We start from the raw sequence: 19,234 nt of genomic DNA on the forward strand, positions 1-19,234 counted from the left end.
TCAACTTGGCCGCTTCCACGATCACTACAATCACGTAATTTGAGTCCTGTTTCACTTCAAAATCCGCTGCCACCTCCTCTTGCCCCTCCAGCTCCTAAAAGTGCCTCTCCTTTACCCAAAGTCACGCATGGACCACACCTATGCGATCGCTTTAGCTACCTGTTTCTCTAAGCAGGTACGGGGTCCCCACCGTCTTCAACAAATGAACAACTTCCTCTCTATGTTGATATAATGTTGTCATTTTAAGTAGAATGCGCCCCTTAGTTCATTGTTCTTAATGAAAGTAGTCATCGCAGTTCATGAAGCAACTTGAGTACAGTCAACTCTCTCGTAAGCGACCACCCTTGGTGCACGACAAAGTGGTCGCTTACGGGAGGTGGTCGCTTACGGGAAAGATCAACAAAATAATTCTAACACTGGATTGATCAATTAATTACATAAACATATTGCCTAATCAGCTAAAATTAGGCAAATAGAAACTAATTTATTTGATTTTTTTCACATGCAACAAGTTTCGGGAAAAGTAGAGTGGAGTGTACAATACTTGTCAATGTGTCTCATGTTAATGAAAATCACCTGAAATTTAAACCGAACAAAACCTAGGAAAACAACGTCAAACATGGGGTGCATATACTGTACTTGAAATCTTAATAATGTATTTACATTACTCGGTCTCATTCGACCGCTTATCCACGAAATCTAGAATGCTCGATTGCTTCTGTGGCTTAAGCCTTATGTCAACAAGAATATCAGACACTTTCGTGACTGCAGTGGACAAATCCTCGCAACTCCGATAATCTGCAAACTCAGCGATCTGACGCACGAGATCAAGTGCTCCTTTAACTGTTTGCACCGCTGGGATTGGTAAGGGAGCATCGTCACTGCTATCATCACTGTCGGAATCAGTTGCTATTTCCGTCTTGTTGCTGTTTGAGTGAGTAGCGATAAGCTCATCTCGTAGGGTCTCCCTCCAGTCAGGGTCGGCGGGATCTAAGGAGTAATAGGCGTCCGCATCATCGTCGAAGGCAGCATAGGGTGCAGCGTCAATAACTTTCTTAGACATCTTCTGCACCAGGGCTTCAAGGTCTAGTAACTCCCCACCGGCAAACGGGTCATCGTCATCTTCATCCAATTCCATGGCTGAGGGGTACATTCCAACATGTCTGAAACACTTACTGATTACCTCGCACTTGACTTCGTCCCACGCATTTACCATCCATCGCACGGCCATTAGGAGGTTCACAGAATTTACTATCTCGCTGGTAGAGTGTTCTCCGTCAACTTGACTAACGATATGCCGCAGCAACTTCCTTTTGTAGTAGATCTTCCACACCTTGATTATACCTGCATCTAGGGGCTGCGTGCGCGATGTGGTGTTCTTCGGTAGAAAGGCCACTTTAATGTTGGAGAACATGTCTGTCAGCGAGGGTGGATGACATGATGCATTGTCTAAGAAAAGGATAATAAGCCTTTCCTCTCTTTTCAGACGGTTGTTCAACCTGGTAAGGATAGTAACCATTATCTCGGTTCTCATCCACGCCTTCTCGTTGCTGAAGTACTGGGCACCGCAGGGGTATGACGGATTTGCCAAACGTGCGAAGCAGCGCGGTCGTCTGCTACTTCCTATCACAATAAGGGCCTCTTTGTTGCCCGCTGCATTCACAAAGAATGCAGTAGTTATTCGTTGCTTCGCATTTTTGCCGCCCCTACAGCGTTTCCCTTTTTGAGAGAGCGATTTCTGAGGCATCGCCTTCCAGAAACAGCCAGTCTCGTCCTCATTCCATATATCCCTCGGTGAGTAGCCCCTAGTTAGCTCTTTCAATCTTTCATTCCAGCTTTCTATCGTCTCTTGGCTTACATCTCCCTCTTCCCCAGCAATATTCATTTGGCCGATGTTATGTCTCTTTTTCCACTTGTCTAGCCGAACACTTGTTCCTTTAAATGTGTCATCTCCAATTCTCCCAGCTATGAGACCCACCACGCAACCAACGTGTAACACGTGCAGTAACAGAACTGAAAATCTTCGTCATTTCCCCATCATTCACCATCGATTCGCTCCGTTTGAAGTCGACATTGAAAAAAAGAATTTTTCAAGCATCACGGTTCATTCATTCATACGAGGTTATCATGTCTCCAAGGATGAAACAACATGGGTTCCCGAAATTGGTGAGCAACGTAGACTGAAACGTGAGCCACTGAATGAAAAAGATGGAAATGCAGTTGCAGTAGTGAGGCTGCTGTCAAGAAATTTTACTGAAGCCGAACATCCCAACACCGTGTCAAAAGAAGACGAAATTGTCGGCCACATACCATTACAAATGTCTCAGTATGTTAGCAAATTCTTGAAACGGAGGACCAACAATGGAAAGGCCATTATAACAGGAAAACGTGTAAATCGAGGAGCAGGTTATGGACTGAAAATTCCCTGCAGTTACATTTTCTACGGAGACAATGACATTTCTATTCCATGGCTTAAAGAAAAGATTGAAAGCACTGGCATATTTCACATTGAATAGCGCCTGGGCAATCTATGCATTCTTCTGATGAAACTTTGTACTGACAGAATATCATTTTGGAACAGATCACTGTAACAATTAATGTAAACTGTTATTATCAGTCAGCAGTCCAGGGTAGTGTCATTAAAAATTGAACTTTTGTCACTTCTGAGTAGTGATTCACTAACGATCATACATGATATGTTGGGTGGTCGCTTACCAGAAACAGAAAACAAAAGAATATGTCAAATTTCTGGCCTAAAAAGTGGTCGCGGTCGCTTTAGAAATTTGAGTGGTGGTCGCTTACGAGAGAGCTCTGGGAACAGTATTTAACTGAGAGACAGAACGTTTGTTTATGAAGTGGTCGCTTACGGGAGGTGGTCGCTTACGAGAAGTGGTCGCTATGAAAGAGTTGACTGTAGTTGTAAACCAGGCCGGGTTTGAACTGACACAACTAGAATCCGTGATCGTGTGAGCGCGCCACATTTGCTCTACCATCCAAGAGCTGGTTTTTGTTTTTGTTTTTTTGTTTCGTCTCAAAAAATCTAAGAAATGGTTAATTGCAAGTTCGTCTTATATCTTGAGTAATAGGTCAATGTGTGATAAAGAATGCATACTGCGGCTATGTAATTATAAGCGAAAGTGAACATCGCGGTTAATGAAGCACCTTGAGCAGTTGCAAAAACGGGACGGGTTCAGTCTTCGCAACTGTTCAGGTCGCTTCCTGCCACTAACTGCTATGATCATTTTTAGTTAGAATCAACCCCCTATATGACGTTGAGTTAAAGAATCGAACCCTGGACACATGGGCGGGGGGGGGTGCTCTCACCATTTCGCCAGTTTTCGCCGGCATGACCCGATGGTTATAGCGTTACATTTCATCGAATCCAAATCGTCAGGATTCGACTGAAATAATCTCGTTTGACCAATAAATGGATCTGCGATTTAGTCTTTGGTGGTCCCGAACTCAACTCTTGCCTCCTTGTCGTTAGGAATGCCAGTGTTTGCACCTATGAGATTGTAATTTAAAAGTGCTATTTTCACTTCCCTGTAATCCATCTAAGCGTTAGCCTACACAACGACGGAAAAACTCTGACCGTGGCCACGCTACTACTGGGTATTCTATACAGCAGTTCACGGCAACTAATACTATAACGAAAGGGGTTCGATGATGCATTTAAAACTTGGCCATTAGCACTTATATTTCAACAGAGAAATCTATTTAATGGACTGGAATTTCAAGTCCCATCTTTATTTCATCTGAGCGTAGCTTTAGTCTGAATGAAAAGGAGTTCACACAAGCACATGGCAAAACCGTCTCTGACTAGGGTTGGATTAACGTATTTATGATTAATTTGGAGTGTGACTTTCTAAATACGGCAAACATAATCCGGCAGTTCAGTGCAACTTTGAATTTCATCACTTAACCACAGAGCGCACTATCTAATAAAATGTATCTTTTTCAGTTTGTGGCGAGTGACAAATGCCAGGCTACCCTCAACGAGGTCATTTACTTCCAGTGGCGAGGTTGGCAGAAGAAGAACCGAACACCAAAAATTCTATGGTCTATCGTCCAGCTGCTGCTTTTCACCATTCCCGGTATTCCTCTCTTCTATATGATATTGCGATTGTCTAAGGAATTCTGTGGAGTGATTGCGACTCACCAGGAATGCCGACCCGGTATGGAAATGGGAGAAGGACAGAGAGGATGCTGCGAGGATTTTCGACTGTTGTTCGAGCATCCCTATTCCAAGTTTGTCAACCACATCATGTTTTACTTGGTTTTTCTCGGCTTCTTGATCGCAGCATCGTTTGAGGAAGAGTTTGGAACAACAGACACAGGACTAGTGTGGATCGGTCAGATATATCTCCTATTTTTATTCTACTCAGATTTTGGAGTATCTTGTCATAGCTAGCTAGTATCTTCAAACATTTACCATCCCAACCATAACACACAACAAAGTACATATCAAGGCAACACTGGCAATGCTATGCCCTTTTATTCGAATAGTGAGTGAGGTCTTTAACGTCCCACATGGATATGAACATTGAGGGGCAGTGAGATGGGGCCTACGATCTATCTTCTTTATCCGAGAAAACTAGATTTCAGGGGAGCAGGGATGGCGCAGTGGTGAGAGCACTCGCCTCTCACCAATAAGGATGGGGCTCGATTCCCAGACTTGGCGCCAGATGTGTGTTGAGTTTGTTGGTTCTCTACTCTGCTCCGAAAGGTTTCTCTCCGGGTACTGCGGTTTTCCCCTCCCCTCAAAAACCAATGTATGATTTGATTTCTATTTGCAGTGTCCCAAAATAGTGGCCTAGCGCTAAAAGACTTGACACTTTTGTTTTCTTTTGTTTCCTTTTCTGTCTACATCTCCAGCACTTTCTAAGAATTCATTCCGTCCCAAAAGTTGCAGATCTCTGAATCAGTTGAATGGATGTGTCCACACCAATGGTCCTTAGATTTTCTTTTAACCTCAGCGGTATTGTTCCCAATGCCCCCACCACTATGGGTACCTTTGTCCTTACGCCCCACATCTTTCGAATTTCTTCCGCGAGGTCTTGGTAACTCTCAACGTTTTCGTCTTCTTTTACTCTCACCCTTCCATGTCGTTGCTTTGTTTGCACATTCTGCATGTGGGATCGGCCTGTGACCTGTCGATCATTGCTTTTACGTAGTAAATAACAATAAGAGATTCTGTTTCTCTCTTAAGCTTTCCTTCTTTCAACCAACCCTTTCATTTATCATCATCATCATCATCATCATCATCATCATCATCATCATCATCATCATCATTATTATTATTATTATTATTATTATTATTATTATTATTATTATTAATATTATTATTATTATTTCCACCTTCACAGGCTGATCATTGCCGCTACAAAAAAATGAGGAAACGGGTCAAAACCTATGACCAAGGGTTCCACACGATCTCTTCTCCTTGCATTATGTATCAAGCACCTTTCTCAGAATCCTAATAGTGCAGTATTTTGTAGGAATGCTGTTCGGAGTGTAATGCCCAGTTTCCCAATCCAGTCGCCTAACTTTCTTATTACTCCACCTAGAGCGCCAACAATTATAGGTATTACCTGAGCACTTTACAAATTCCACATTCTCATAATTTCTCTCTTCAGGTCTTGGTATTTTTTAACCTTTTCACCCTCTTTTTCATCGAGTCTTGACTCTTCGGGGATAGCGGTGTCAATAATAAAGCAGTACTTCTCTTCCTTATTGATGATTAAGATGTCAGGCCTTCTAGCTTCAATAGCATGGTCACCTTGGATATAGACACCCCACACTATCTTGATTCTTTCGTTGTCCGCTACACTCTCAGGTATATGCTCAAACCACTTTTCGCTCCGCTCTAATCCGTATTTCTCACAGTTTCCAGTGGATCGTCCTTGTAACATTGTCATGTCTGCGTTTGTATTACTTCTGAGCTAACTTCTTACACCCGCTCACAACGTGATTTGACATTCTCAACCTTCTCACCACACAATCTACACAACACAAGGGGGACTCCGCAGTCTTATCAATATGATGTTAAATGCTTTTAGTCCTAATAGCTTGCTCCTGAACAGCACTTTCAGATCCGCCTGTCTCAACCATTCCCACGTTCCCACAACATCTGTCACGTCTGGCATATCTCATATATTCTTCCCCTTCCAATTCCTTAACCTCTCCTCATGCCAAGCCTTCCTGAACTCGTTGCTTTCTACTCTTTGTTCGTACTCAATGACATCAGTGGCTTTGACGCATCCAAGTAGATCCTCTTGCGAATTCTTCACATACCATCCCAAGCTATTTTCTTCACGCCTAACACACCCCTCGCAGCTGATTAATCCGCGCTCACCTTTCGCACGTGTCAGGTACAACCTGACAACATTCCTCTTGGGATGAAATGCTCCATACATGGTCAGGATGTTCTAGTCTTTCTATCCAGAGTTCTCAATTCATTGTCTCTCCATTTGATGATACCAGCTCCATATCTCATGACCGCCACAGCCCACGTGTTTTAAAATTGGTGGATCTTATTCTTGCCGTTTAATTTACCCCTCAGTATCATCTTCAGTGTCCTCTTATAATCCTGACATTGAATCTTCATCTACCTTTCTTTTTTACAGAGTCTAATTCTAGAATCCCCAAATATCAGTATCCATCCTTGTCTCTGTGTTTCATTGCCTGGCCATCTGGAAGGGTTACGCCATCCATCTTCACAACCTTACCTCTCTTGAGAACCAGTACACAACACTTCTTCAACCCAAAATCCATCCCAATATCCTCGCTGAACTCATAAACTGTCTGCACGAGTGAATGGATTTGATACCCTTGTCAAACAGTTTCAAGTCATCCATAAACAATAGATGATTAACTTTGTACTGTTTATGGTCCCATTCATAACATGCCTTTACCCCTCACAGTATCAAGGTCAGTGGTATCATACACAGGACAAACAACAGCGGTGACAGACTGTCTCCCTGGAAGATCCCTCTTCTTACGTCTACATCTCCCAATGACTGCCCACATGAAGTCAGCTCTAACTTCCAATTAGCCATACTTTACCAGCATACTTTACCAGTAAGGAACGTTCTAACATTCTCTGCAACACCAAACAATTATTATTATTATTATTACTATTATTATTATTATTATTATTATTATTATTATTATTATTATTATTATTATTATTATTATTATCATCATCTCATGGCGTTTACGCTCTGGCAGATGTTGTACCGCATTTAAACCAAAGGAGCAAGCCAAAGGTCCTTTGGCTCATTCCCTCTTGTTTAGTTATTATTATTATTATTATTATTATTATTATTATTATTATTATTTGCTATATTAAGAACTGTACACAGATGCGTCAGAGGCTTTAGATATCCTTTCAAATCTCGTGAGGTCTCAGAAGACTTTACTCTTGCTGTAGCTGGTCTACATTTGTACTCATAATTTTAGGCTTAGATTTTTGATTACCTTTTTCTTTAGAAATGCTTAATTGTCTTTTTCCCATTTTTAAATTATTTACATATTGTAAACAGTTTTCTATCGTGAAGATATAATTTAGTTTTTAAAATTTTAACTAATTTCGATATATAGTTTAAAATTGTAAATATTTACTAATTGTTTTGATAGTGGAAATAAAGTTATTATTATTACTTATTATTATTATTATTATTATTGTTATTATTATTATTATTATTATTATTATTATTTATTATTATTATTATTATTATTATTATTATTATTATAGTGTATTAATGTGCTGAAAGCATTAAATGAGTTTATATTTGTTTCTCTTCCAGAGTGGGTCATCCTTGGATTTGTGGTTGGCCTTCTTGTGCAAGAATTCCTGGAGTTCTGGAGAGAAGGATATTTCATTTACTTTTCAAAATGGTGGAATGTTGTGGACACGATGATCATCCTCCTCTTTGCGTCTGCTTATTCTATATGGCTTACTTCCTTCGCCTACTATGGCAAACAATGGAAACCTGAGAAAACTTCATTCATCATTGCAGATGTCTTCTTCTCAAGCGGCATCGTCGTGGCATTCTTTCATTTAACACATGCCTTTCAGGTTAGTGATCAAATAAAACGTTTTTGTCTTTTACCGTTTACTGATGATGGTACTTGATGCTCTCTTTTTACAACAATTCAAAACCAACAACATAAAGACTTGACAACATGAAGTATAAGTACAAGATACCTCTCACACAGTATTGAGAAAATAACTTCGTTTTAATTTTTAAAGTTACCATCAGCCTGAATGTAGGTTCTTCGAATTAATTGGGAAGTCGGTTGATGTCTGGCTTAATGCTCTTATGCCTACAAAATTAAATGACTTTCTTTCTAAATCAATTACTAATATATTTCATAATTTCTCTGTTTTTTAAATTCGGTTACTTCCGACAATTATGCTACCGACATCCACCATATACTATACAAATTCACCAGTAACAGCAAAGCAAAATATACTGATTAAGAAAGGACAAAACTATTAAAGAACAGGACTAAACGTACAAGCTTAATACATTTTTCTTGTCTTGAGGAGGGCAAACGTGGCGTGATAAACCCAAAAATGGTTTCTTTTTTCTTTACTACTCTTCTCAACCGGTGAACCCGATGGAATTCACTCACGGGGTTGTCTACTATCTCAAACGTCTCCTCGACAATATAGTTCAGTAGCAACTCTTTGTTGTTCTTTTTCTTCCTCTCCGCTTTCTGTTGCATAATGATTACGATGGCAATGGCAATACTCTTTTCCCTAGATGGCCCAGAAAATGATGCCTACAGGCATCATTCTTGTAGGATTCGTAGAACGCCGCCGTTTCCACCGATTAGTGTGATTGTCTGAAATGTGGCGGGTTTACTGGGGAGATATGGCCCCAGTTTCCTTGAAAATCTCGGCTCTGTAGCTTTCATTACGTTTACATGACAGGCATTCTACTTCAAGATATTATTTGAAGCCCTGTGAATGCAAAATGTCCAGCCGATCGCGAAACGGTTGAACTAAAGTTTTTCAGCCAGAGAATAACACTACAGGCATCGGAAAGGAAAACGAAAAGGATTTAGGTTTCTTGGATGGAATTCCAGGCCTTGAAATCGCAGAAAAGGTAGGATTATTTTTGCAGCCGTAAATTTGCATAAAATCGCCTCGTGTTTTTCTCATCGCACAAAAATGTGTTTTCGCTCACAATATTCGCTTACCTTGATTACATGTCCTGCGAATTTTTTTATCCTTTAGGATGAACTTTCCCTCGAAAAATTGGTAATTTGGGTGGTTTGTGGCCGACAGAGATCAATTGTTCGTAATGTGTTTTGTCTCGTTGCCGTTAGCAACAGGTTGCAAATTTGACACTTATTATCGGATTATCAAATTACATATTATCGCTAATCGGATTTTCTTCGAGGGCTAGCTCCGGGCAATTTAAATGGATTCTCGATCGGAAGGTACGTGGAGAAGCGTGAATCTTTCGACCTTTGTGTGGGCTGCCTGTGTGGTCCCTTTGTGTGGGTACCCTGTGATAAAATGAGGAAGATTCTTATTTTGCATCCAAAAATTCGTAATCAACGTTAAAATGACCAAATTCGTGTGGAAAACTGATTTTTGTGTTGATTTTTTTTCCCTTTTTTTTTCTTTATATTTTCATAAAATGTTGTAGTGCTCTGAAAGAAGTTATAAGTTTTTGGAAAGCTTATTTTCTTAACTTTAAATGATTTATTGCTTTCCCCTTAACTTTGAATACTTTTTGAAAAAAACAAAACATTTTTTTGCGATGGCTGATTTCGCGCGGCTTTCTCTTGGATGGTAACTAGGGAAAAGAGATAGATGAATGGATAATCTTTATTGCCATCCATAAGCTACTACAAAAAAAAACTATATTCATAGTTGTATATGTGAGTGAATTTTGTCCCCTACAGTACTTGTTTGATTGCACGTTCAAACAGCCAGAGGAACTCTACCTGCCTTACATCACACGAAGGGCTGTTCTATGTCGCCTCGCTTTAGCTACATGTAAGACCAATTTTGTGTCACACATAATGGTTCTCAGCTACTTATAACGTTTCGATTGTTCTTTGAGTTCTGAGAAGGCTTTATGTTGTTGCGTGTGATATTTTATAAATGAAAACTTGCTCGACAACAAAGAGCGGTTTTTTTCGAGATTTTGAACTTAATTGCATGTCAACTTATTCAACAATAAGTCTCTCGACTACTGCTATTCCTATTAAATAATACTAATTTTTGTTGAATATCGCAGATGTGAAGCATGGTATCTTCTCACGGAGTGGGCTGTTAAGTCACTTACCCAATATCAAAATTTGTTTTCCCTCCAAAATTTTGCATTAGCATTGTTTCTAGTTTCTCTTGCGACCATTGTAAGTCACAAGAGAAAATAAAAACAATGCTTATGCAAAGTTTTGGAGGGACAAACACAGAGTATTATGGTATATTTGCTAGTGGCTAATACGATACTGAGAACTGATCCCATTCTTAACATGCGAGACTCTTATTACGATGCGGGTATCTTTCCTCTCTGTTGGCAGGTGGACTCCGTCCTAGGTCCCTTGCAGCTTTCGCTGTACAGAATGCTTCGAGACGTTTGGAAATTTCTTCTGTTGTTTCTTCTGCTCTATATATCCTTTGCCACCGGATTGACCAAGATGTATTCCTACTACGTTGCGTCTCAGATCAAACTAGAACAGCGGAACATGACCCATCACGAAAAGTGGCATCCTTACGCCGAGTGAGTGTCTACGCACATGCGTGCTTCTTTTGAAGCATTTTACTGTTGAGAAATAATTAATAACACAGACAGCATGAACTCTGAGAAGCGCCACCCGCGAGTAAACCCCACCATAACCCCTCCATAATAACCCCAAATTCAAACAACGATTTGTTCCATATTGCGCATGCCCACTGATTCAGTTTGAGACCATTTGACCATTTGACGGGAGGTAAAAGAAACAAAGAAGTAAGCATGTCTTATACATAGCATTGGTGCTCATGTACAATAATAGAATCTCAAGTTTTTAAGTGAATAAAATATGATGAACACGAGTGGGTGCTCTGTGGGACATTTCCACTATGGCGAGTTATACTTCTAAGATTCAGTCGTTGGTTTAACCTCACGACCTGTACCCAACAGGTTACCCAGCTAACTTCCGGATTTATCTGGTAATGATATTATGACAGTGATGGTGATGCCTGTTTGTTCGCTTCACAGCCATGTGAATACGGGACGTGACCTGTTTTGGTTGTTTCTTGGTGTCTTCGACGAAAACAAAATAGTTGTGAAAGATCCTGCTTTTCACGCCGTTTCTTTGGTTGGTCATCTTTTCATCATTGTGTACGCTGTCTGCATGGTGATCGTCGCCCTCAACATGTTAATCGCCATGATGAGCAAATCTTTTGAAGATATCAAGGTAACGATTTAACGTTAAATCGTAAGCCCCAAAATTAAACTTTACACTTTTTCTATGCAGGATTTACGTTATATCCTGCGCATAATTTTTGTGGGTGTTTTGCTGTTCACACCCTTACCGGAACGTGCTTTTGTACTATAACTTCATGTATAAAACTAGTTCCCTTTAGACATCTTGTTAGAATCCCTGATGAAGTCTGTTTGATCAGACGAAACCGGTCGGATAATAAACAAAGTTAACAAGATCAGTTGCTGTGTCCTGCTCACTAGTTTCCATTTTAAAAATTTTAAAAAATTAAAAAATTATCATGTAGTGACAACAACAATAACAACAGCAACAACAAAAACGACAATAACAATAACGATAACAATAATAATAAATAATAAATGAACTTCATTCAAGTGAGATGAAATCAGTTGTGTAACTAAGGTACTGATTGAGTGTCACTTTTTTTTGTTTGATTTTTTGTTTTAACTAGGAAGATTCAGACATTTGGAAGTTCTCCAGAACTCGAATGTGGCTTGAAAGCATTGATAAAGGCAACGTGCTACCAGCGCCTGTGAACCTCATTTACTACGGTCTTAAGATTATATGCACGGTCATAAAATGGTTTATCAAGTGTAGTTCTCAAGGGGTGAGGATCAACTGCTTACTACATGGCAATAGGCCTTTTTCGATATATTAAAATTCAGTTTGATAGTGAGGCAGTGAGGACAAAGACAAAGGAAGGTGGTTGATGATATGTAAATACTTTTCACATTCATTCCAACGTGTTTCTATTGCTTTTGTCCTCATTGCCTTACTATCAAGATGAATATTTGATATTTCGAAAAAGTCCTATTTTCGACTACTGCCGCACGGTAGACTATGGCAAGAGCATTTAGACACCGTGGTAATTTGCAATTAAAGCAGCGTGGTATAATTAAAACTGAGATAGTCTCAGAGCTACCCACAAGCTTGCCAAGCACTAAGGCTAGACTGACTTGAGTGACAACGCCAAAAAGAAAAGAAAACAATGCTCCTAAAGCTCAACTGTCTTTGCACAATTAAAAGCTAGTTCATCATTCCACACCACTTTATCTGCTTTCAGGGTGAGCAACAGGGAAGGCAACCTTCGGAGGCGCACGAGGTAGGTACAATAAACAGTAGCTTTGCACTCTAGCCGGTGTAATAAAAAACTTCCGATTGTCAATGTTATCACAAAATTGTGGACACTTGAAATAGTTACAAATTGTTATTGTGTCTTAAGGAAGGACAAATAAAAAACAAAACCGCGGCAGACAGTGACAGTAAGTAATATTTCTAACTTCACAGTAGCAACCTTTTCTGCCATTATTTTGCGAATTTCAAAGCACTTTGACATGTCAATGGCCCTAGAGGGCCAGGACAATAATTCTTTAGTAACTAATTTGTGGTTTTCGTCGTATTACTTTCAGAATTCGTGTAGGGAGCCCTCCATATAGTGTTTTCTCTCACGTGATCAGTAACCTCGTTTTTCGACCGAAACAAAGGAAAACGTTTTCATGGTAATAGAGCTCAATTCCCAGAGGATTAGTTGGGTACACCAATTTGGCCGCCGTGACGTCACGTGAAAACACTCTATAGCAGGCCAGAAAGTAAGGCACGATCCCCGCAATGGAGCTGACACAAATTTTCCTGCCTGAAATAAGCTAGGGAAATAATGTGTTGCCTGATAAGCCCAAGCTATCAGACACAATGATAGAGATGTGTCTAATTTACACGTGTGATACAGAAACAATGGCAAATGGAAACGATGATCAGATGAAGCTACGCAGGCGCAGTAGACGTCTGTATCCAAGATGGCGGCATGACTTGCGTCATATTGGATTTAACTTTAACCGTGTGTGGAGGCGTGTAAGAAGTGTTCCCGAACTTTTGCCCTGCGCCATTTTCACAAACATGTAATTGCAAGTGAGACAAGTTCAAGAGAAATAACCGTTTTTTTCTGCCTGCGTGAAGAGGCAGCAGGCTTCATTTTTTACCCGGGTTTCCCATGTTGACTTGTAAAATCGTCTTGCGTTAGACAGAGTAAAATGTATGAGTGAACCGCTTTAGGAGGCAAAGGTTTATTACCTCAGCTTGCATAGCGCAAACGACTGGCCATTCACAAGGCGGGGTAGATTTAAATTATGAGATTATAGCGGAATTCGAACCTTCATCAACCGAGTGCAAATTCAACAGCTCAACCTTTGCAACAGACAGCTTTCCTTTGTGTTTGCATTTATGCCGTCACATAAATTTTCTTAGGTTCTTATTTTGATGTCGGACGAATGAACCAGGCTAAAGAAATATCACAGAGATGGAAAGCTATATTGAAGAAGTGAATTGATTGACCCGAATGTTTTTGCTTTCTAAATAAATCTAGCACCGATTGAAGACAATGAAAAGACTGGTGATGAAATTTCTTAAAGAACGCTACAAGAAGCATCCTGTGAGTGTTGGCCAAAGGACCCGTGTACAGACCACCTAAGGGTTCCCCGACAATCCGTCTTAGTAGGGTGCTCCCCTAAGAAAGCTGCTAAAGAAACTAAACGTTTTTTACAGTAAACGTCTTTTTATTGTAAAGTTGTTGCACTCTAGATCTAGTTTTCCTTATACTTGCTACTTGATATAACAATTTTTTCTATGACACCTAAGCCTACGTATGAAAGAGCTTCAACCATTCTTTCGTTACTCTAGCTTGCCCTTTGGGCTTGAGCCAGTTATAACATTTTCTTCTTTTCGTTTGATACCATTAAGGCTTAACAGTCAAACTTAATACATAAAATAACTTGAAAAGTCATTTTTCTAAAGAAATTAGCCTTAATTGTTGTTTTAGTCTTGATCGGTGCGAGGTTGGCTATCTGCATGCAGGGTAAACAGTTTAATTTGGTCTATATTTTTAATTCGGCATGGAAAAATGCTGCTGAAAATAGTGAAAGTTTTCTAAAAGTTGCCAACAACTTGTGGATAGCCGAAGATCAAGATGTGGACAGGGGTGTGCTGCATGTGTGTGCGCACGCGTGCGTGTGTTTGTGTGTGCGCGCGCGCGCGTGGGGGTTTGTATGGGTAAGCGTACGTGTATTTTATCTCTCCTTCAGCCTGTTGACAGTCTTGGAAGAAAAAGAAGGAGGTATGAACTAAGTTAATTACGACATCTAGAGGGGATTCTGCGTGTGGATGTGGGTGCCTGCGAGTGAATGTGTACGTGTGTGTGGGTGTGCGTATTGTCTCTGCGAGGGTTTGCTAATGTGGTCTTAGTAACCATCTATATCAAGAAGATAGAACCTTAATTAGTTACGTGATGCATCACTCGGTTTACAGCTAAATTTATCTAAGTCTGTAAGTCACCGAGGATACTCGGGCCTCTTCTCAGCAGCTTGCCTGGGAAAAAAGCGCATTCTCACCTTTTTCAACTCTTTTTCTCCTCGCCTTCCTTTTTTACTACAAAATGATTATGACTGTGATGTTAAACAGAGTTTGAGTCGATGCCGCGGAGCAGTCTCCCTCGATCGCGGTGATCATTCTTTGCTGCATCTGAAGTTGATCATTATTGCATTTCTTTGAAATATTGCTGTAGGCATCGCATTTCCTGAAAACTTTCCATTGCACTTCCCGTGCAACCTCTGCCTCCACGAAAAGGTTAACGTTATCATCTACTGAAATCTTCGCACCCTGAACATAATAAACTAGTTAACAAGTTCACGCCCGCACATAGACAAATTCACGCTCAAACACTGTCGAGTACGTTCGGACCTTATGGTAGAAAATTGCGTGACCTTGTGTAATATGGCCGACCAACATTTCTAAAATTGACAATCATTCGCTTAAGGTGCTTCATGATTGTGGTCTGATTGAGACCGTACTAAAAAGAGGTGTCGCAAAAAAGCGATGAATTATCTTTGAAGCCCTAGATTCCATTTATGAAGTAGTATGATCTAATGCTCCTGTAAAGTTGAGCGCTTTTGAAAAATCGTGGTAAAACTATCAGAATCTATATATATGGAGTGGCCACAAATTTCAAGAATCGATACAGACACCATACGACATTTTAAGCGAGTCCCGATTCCATACAGACAGTACGTATGGACCTTCAAGGAAGGAAATTTTCGTACAAATGGAAATGGAGAGATCTCAAGAAATGAGAAGTCTAGAGCAACCCGAAGGCGCTTCTTTTCCTATGGCTTGTGCCGTTATTGTGGTAGGGGTGGCGCTATTCCCCTACCTCGTTCCCAGGGTTTTTCGCCGCCGACAGTAGGGCGGGCGGGAAAAGACTGGTCGCCCGCCCTCCTCTCGGCGACGAAAAGCCCTGGGAACGAGGTTGGCTATTCCCATCTCTTCAGTAATGCCAGAACTCGTTTTATTAACCTCGAATGGATAGAAAACTGAGTTAAATTTGAAATGCGAGTGCTAGGATTTGAGCCACTCATGTGTTGTGTCTTGGTACGAGTAGTTTTATCAACAACCGCTAAAGATGGTCAGCAACTTGGTTCCCAGAGCTTTCCTCCGCCGAGAGTTGGGTGAAAAGCCCTTGGAACGAGATGGTATAGTCAGATATCTTTGGCTGAAATCCAACCTACAGATATCCACTGAGCGGAAAAATTTCCCATTTGAAAGAAAAATCATTTAAACTGAAACAGATACTTCGGTAGAGGTTGAACTATATTTCTAGTTTCAGAGATTATGGATGTCATTAGGGAGTTTTTGAGACGCGGACTGCAACCAGTAGTGAGCTGTCTTTACACAACCACATTTATATTGCTAAGTATTTCTCCCCATTAGAGATGATGAGTGCGGTAAAAATCTGGGAGACATCACTGTCCTGGTACGCGAAATGTTCTCTTCCGGTTGCCGTCCGCGTCTCAAAAACGCGCGTGCTTAAGCTCCCTATTAACAACTTAACAATCGTTATCTCTTAGAAAACGGGTTTTTATCGATATCCGCGGTTTCAATATCTGTTTAACAAATAGACCTCCATGTTGCCGTGCATTTGTTCAGTAGAAGATCACAGATGACGTCAAAATGTTGTAAAAACAAAAAGGTGGCACACGAGGGGATAGCCGAGTGTGTCACTAATGTTCTTACCACATTTTGACATCCTTTGTGATCTAGTTTTAAAGAGGCGCACGGCAACATGGAATTTATTTGTTTTATATAGAAAAGAGTTAAAACTTTGTAATGATGACGTCAGCTCTGCGTCTATTCCCTATTAGATCATAGATGAGAACTAACCAAAATGTGTGCATTACTGAGATGATCTATATGTCTATCCATCATACACTTTATCTTTGATCATTTCGTAGTTTGCATTAATTATAGTGTGAGAATTAATAATTAATGACTATTCCAATTCATTTTAGGAGTCTTTTAAGCTTAAAATTAAATCTTGAGTGTTCCTTTATCATTACTTTATGTTTGCATGTAAAATATTATTCCGAGTTGTTTACATTTTTAGGGCGCATTCTTTTGGGGGTTACCCTGTAATAGGAACACAGGTAATAATCGGTTTATCTGTGTTTTAGCAATTACTTCTTTTTCGGATTGGACGAAATTGCTTTGCTGTGGCTAGAAGCACCATCAGAGCTTGGGTTGAATTAACACCAGCCCTTCAGACACGTTAAATACCATACAAATGTCACGCACCTGCCAACGGCTTTTTCTCCAACCAGGATCTCATCAAGAAGAGCCTCTATCACCCATACTTGGCCCTGGCCTAGTAGTCAACTCTTTCGCTTACGAGTAGATTTATTTAAAGGGAACCTCCACTAACAAAATAACTTTAACCACGGAGCATACTGTTTACAATTAACATTGTTCAAACTTTTTCCGATCAAAGCGTTTATATTCGAGAAAAATGAACTTGAAAAACGCTTCTTTTGGTTTTCAAATTTCCCGGGCGCCACCATCTTGAATGATTGTGACGTGTCGTGGTTGCCCTATTGTTCCAGAGCAAACGCTGTTTGTGTCAGAACAAAGAGCGTTAGGGCAGAACAGAGAGGCAACCCCGACACGTCACAATTCTTCAAGATGGCGGCGCCCAGGAAATTTGAAAGCCAATACAAGCGTTTTTGAAATTCATTTCTTTCGGATACAAACGCTTTCATTGGAAAAAGTTTGAACAAATTTAATTGTTAGCCTTATGTTCTATGGTTTAAAGTTATTTTGTTGTTTTAGTGGAGGTTCCATTTAAAGAATGCATCCCTTGGGAGATTCAGCACGCCCACTGTCATGAGTAAAGACCAATCAAAACAGAGCTATCTCAGTGTCAAGGGAAATATGATACTTTTTCGCGGGAAAAACCTGCTCCTAAAAAAAGCTTTACTCGGGAAACGGTTAACTCAAGAAATTAGTGGAGAAAGAGGCTTCCTTCCGATTGATGAGCGCCTGGTCTAGCGGTATACCTCAGTAAGAGAAAGTATGTTTTAAAGCCGTGTTCGACGCTTTGATCTTCAAGTTTTTCTCTCACTTTTTTGATGAGTAACCTCTTCCAGAAGAGAAAAGGTCATCTCGGAAGAAAACAACGACAGGATATGTCATTTTTTTCGGGAAACGGTCTCAAAAGAATGCGCCGTACAGGTGTACATTTAAAAGTCTGGAATCACAAAACGTAAAAATATACTTTCGACAATCTATCGAAAGGGTTAGCGCGAGATAAAAGGAAAACTAATGTAGACGAAACAGTGTAGTTGACTTTTAATTAGTGACCAGAGTACTAGTCCACAGTCAAATAAGTGTGCTACAACCAGGTGCTTTCGTATCGACAGGAAAAAGACTTGTTTCCAGAGCACCTGCAGTTTCCGGCTGTAAATCGTTCGTTGTAAAATAATGGAATGTGCCTTTTCGACATGATGTAGACTGGTAAACTTTATAAAAAAAGTGTGAAAATGTGTATTAAAACTACCACTTGTTGTGACTTTGTGTAATGCCACAATTTACTGCCTGAATGGAGCCGAAAAAATGACAGTTAAGTTTTATGGACTGCAGTTATCGGTTAACTGTGTTTTTCCTCTTAAGAAAGGCTGGTTTTCAGATCTCACCACAAGCATTAGATCAGGTAAATCAGTGTGTTTTGACTGACGTTTTGACTGAGCTACTAAACGTTACCCATGACCAATACCCCACGGAGCTTGTATGTTGCTGGCCTCTCCCTTAAAAGTATTTTTCCTCCCTTTACCGTCGACAATGATGGGTTTTTTTAAGTTTGTGTTTAGTCGGTCGTATTCAAAAAATCTAAACAAGCAAAAATAATATCAGAAGCAATCGAAAAGGAACAGTTTTCAAGATGCAGAAAGAGTTGTGTTTCAGGGGTAGACTGAACGACTGAGTTAGAGAGTTAATGTGGTTCAAATTCGTTCCCAGGGTGGAGGCAAGGAAGAGAGACCCTGGGAACGAAGTTGAATGTGGTTCAGCTCACATGTTTTCATCCCAAGCGGACAGAGAGCCTCTCCTGTGGAAGAGTGTCACCTTTACCCTGGGATTGAAGTTACTATAACCGCTTCAAAGTTTAGTCATTACTTTCTTCATATCTTTTTTTGGTTGAAACCTCAAAAATATAGGTCAGTCGGGGGACGGTAAACGGAGAAAAAGAAGCGGACGGCCTTATGCTTAATAGTGGCCTTCAGACTGGAGTACAAGAACAAGTACCAGTGCGATTTTTCTGTGCTGGGAACGAAAATTTTCCAATTGCGCGTTTTCAAAACTGAGATCTCGTACACGCAGTTGTCCTCGTACTGCAATCTGAAGGTCGCTATTGAAAACTAGCCTTTATTACGGTGTATCCCATTTTAATGTCACACTTTTACACTTT

At 40.3% G+C, this 19,234-nt stretch overlaps 1 protein-coding gene across 2 annotated transcripts in view; it reads left to right on the forward strand.

Annotated features, from left to right (window-relative positions):
- LOC137993668 (short transient receptor potential channel 6-like) overlaps positions 1–17,258 on the forward strand; it is a 33,012-nt gene extending 15,754 nt beyond the window's left edge. Inside the window, exons 2-8 of one of the 2 annotated variants that reach the window (XM_068839636.1) lie at positions 3,962–4,352; positions 7,809–8,080; positions 10,549–10,748; positions 11,229–11,427; positions 11,906–12,061; positions 12,518–12,556; positions 13,814–17,258. In XM_068839636.1, coding sequence (XP_068695737.1) covers positions 3,962–4,352; positions 7,809–8,080; positions 10,549–10,748; positions 11,229–11,427; positions 11,906–12,061; positions 12,518–12,556; positions 13,814–13,918 — 1,362 coding nt within the window. In that variant the 3' untranslated portion in view covers positions 13,919–17,258. The remainder of the gene's footprint in view (positions 1–3,961; positions 4,353–7,808; positions 8,081–10,548; positions 10,749–11,228; positions 11,428–11,905; positions 12,062–12,517; positions 12,557–13,813) is intronic. The other variant, XM_068839637.1, reaches the window with a different exon arrangement.
- The last annotated feature ends 1,976 nt before the right edge of the window (positions 17,259–19,234 follow it).

This window comes from Montipora foliosa, chromosome 2, assembly GCF_036669935.1.
Source record: "Montipora foliosa isolate CH-2021 chromosome 2, ASM3666993v2, whole genome shotgun sequence".
In the NCBI taxonomy this organism is placed as follows: domain Eukaryota; kingdom Metazoa; phylum Cnidaria; class Anthozoa; order Scleractinia; family Acroporidae; genus Montipora; species Montipora foliosa.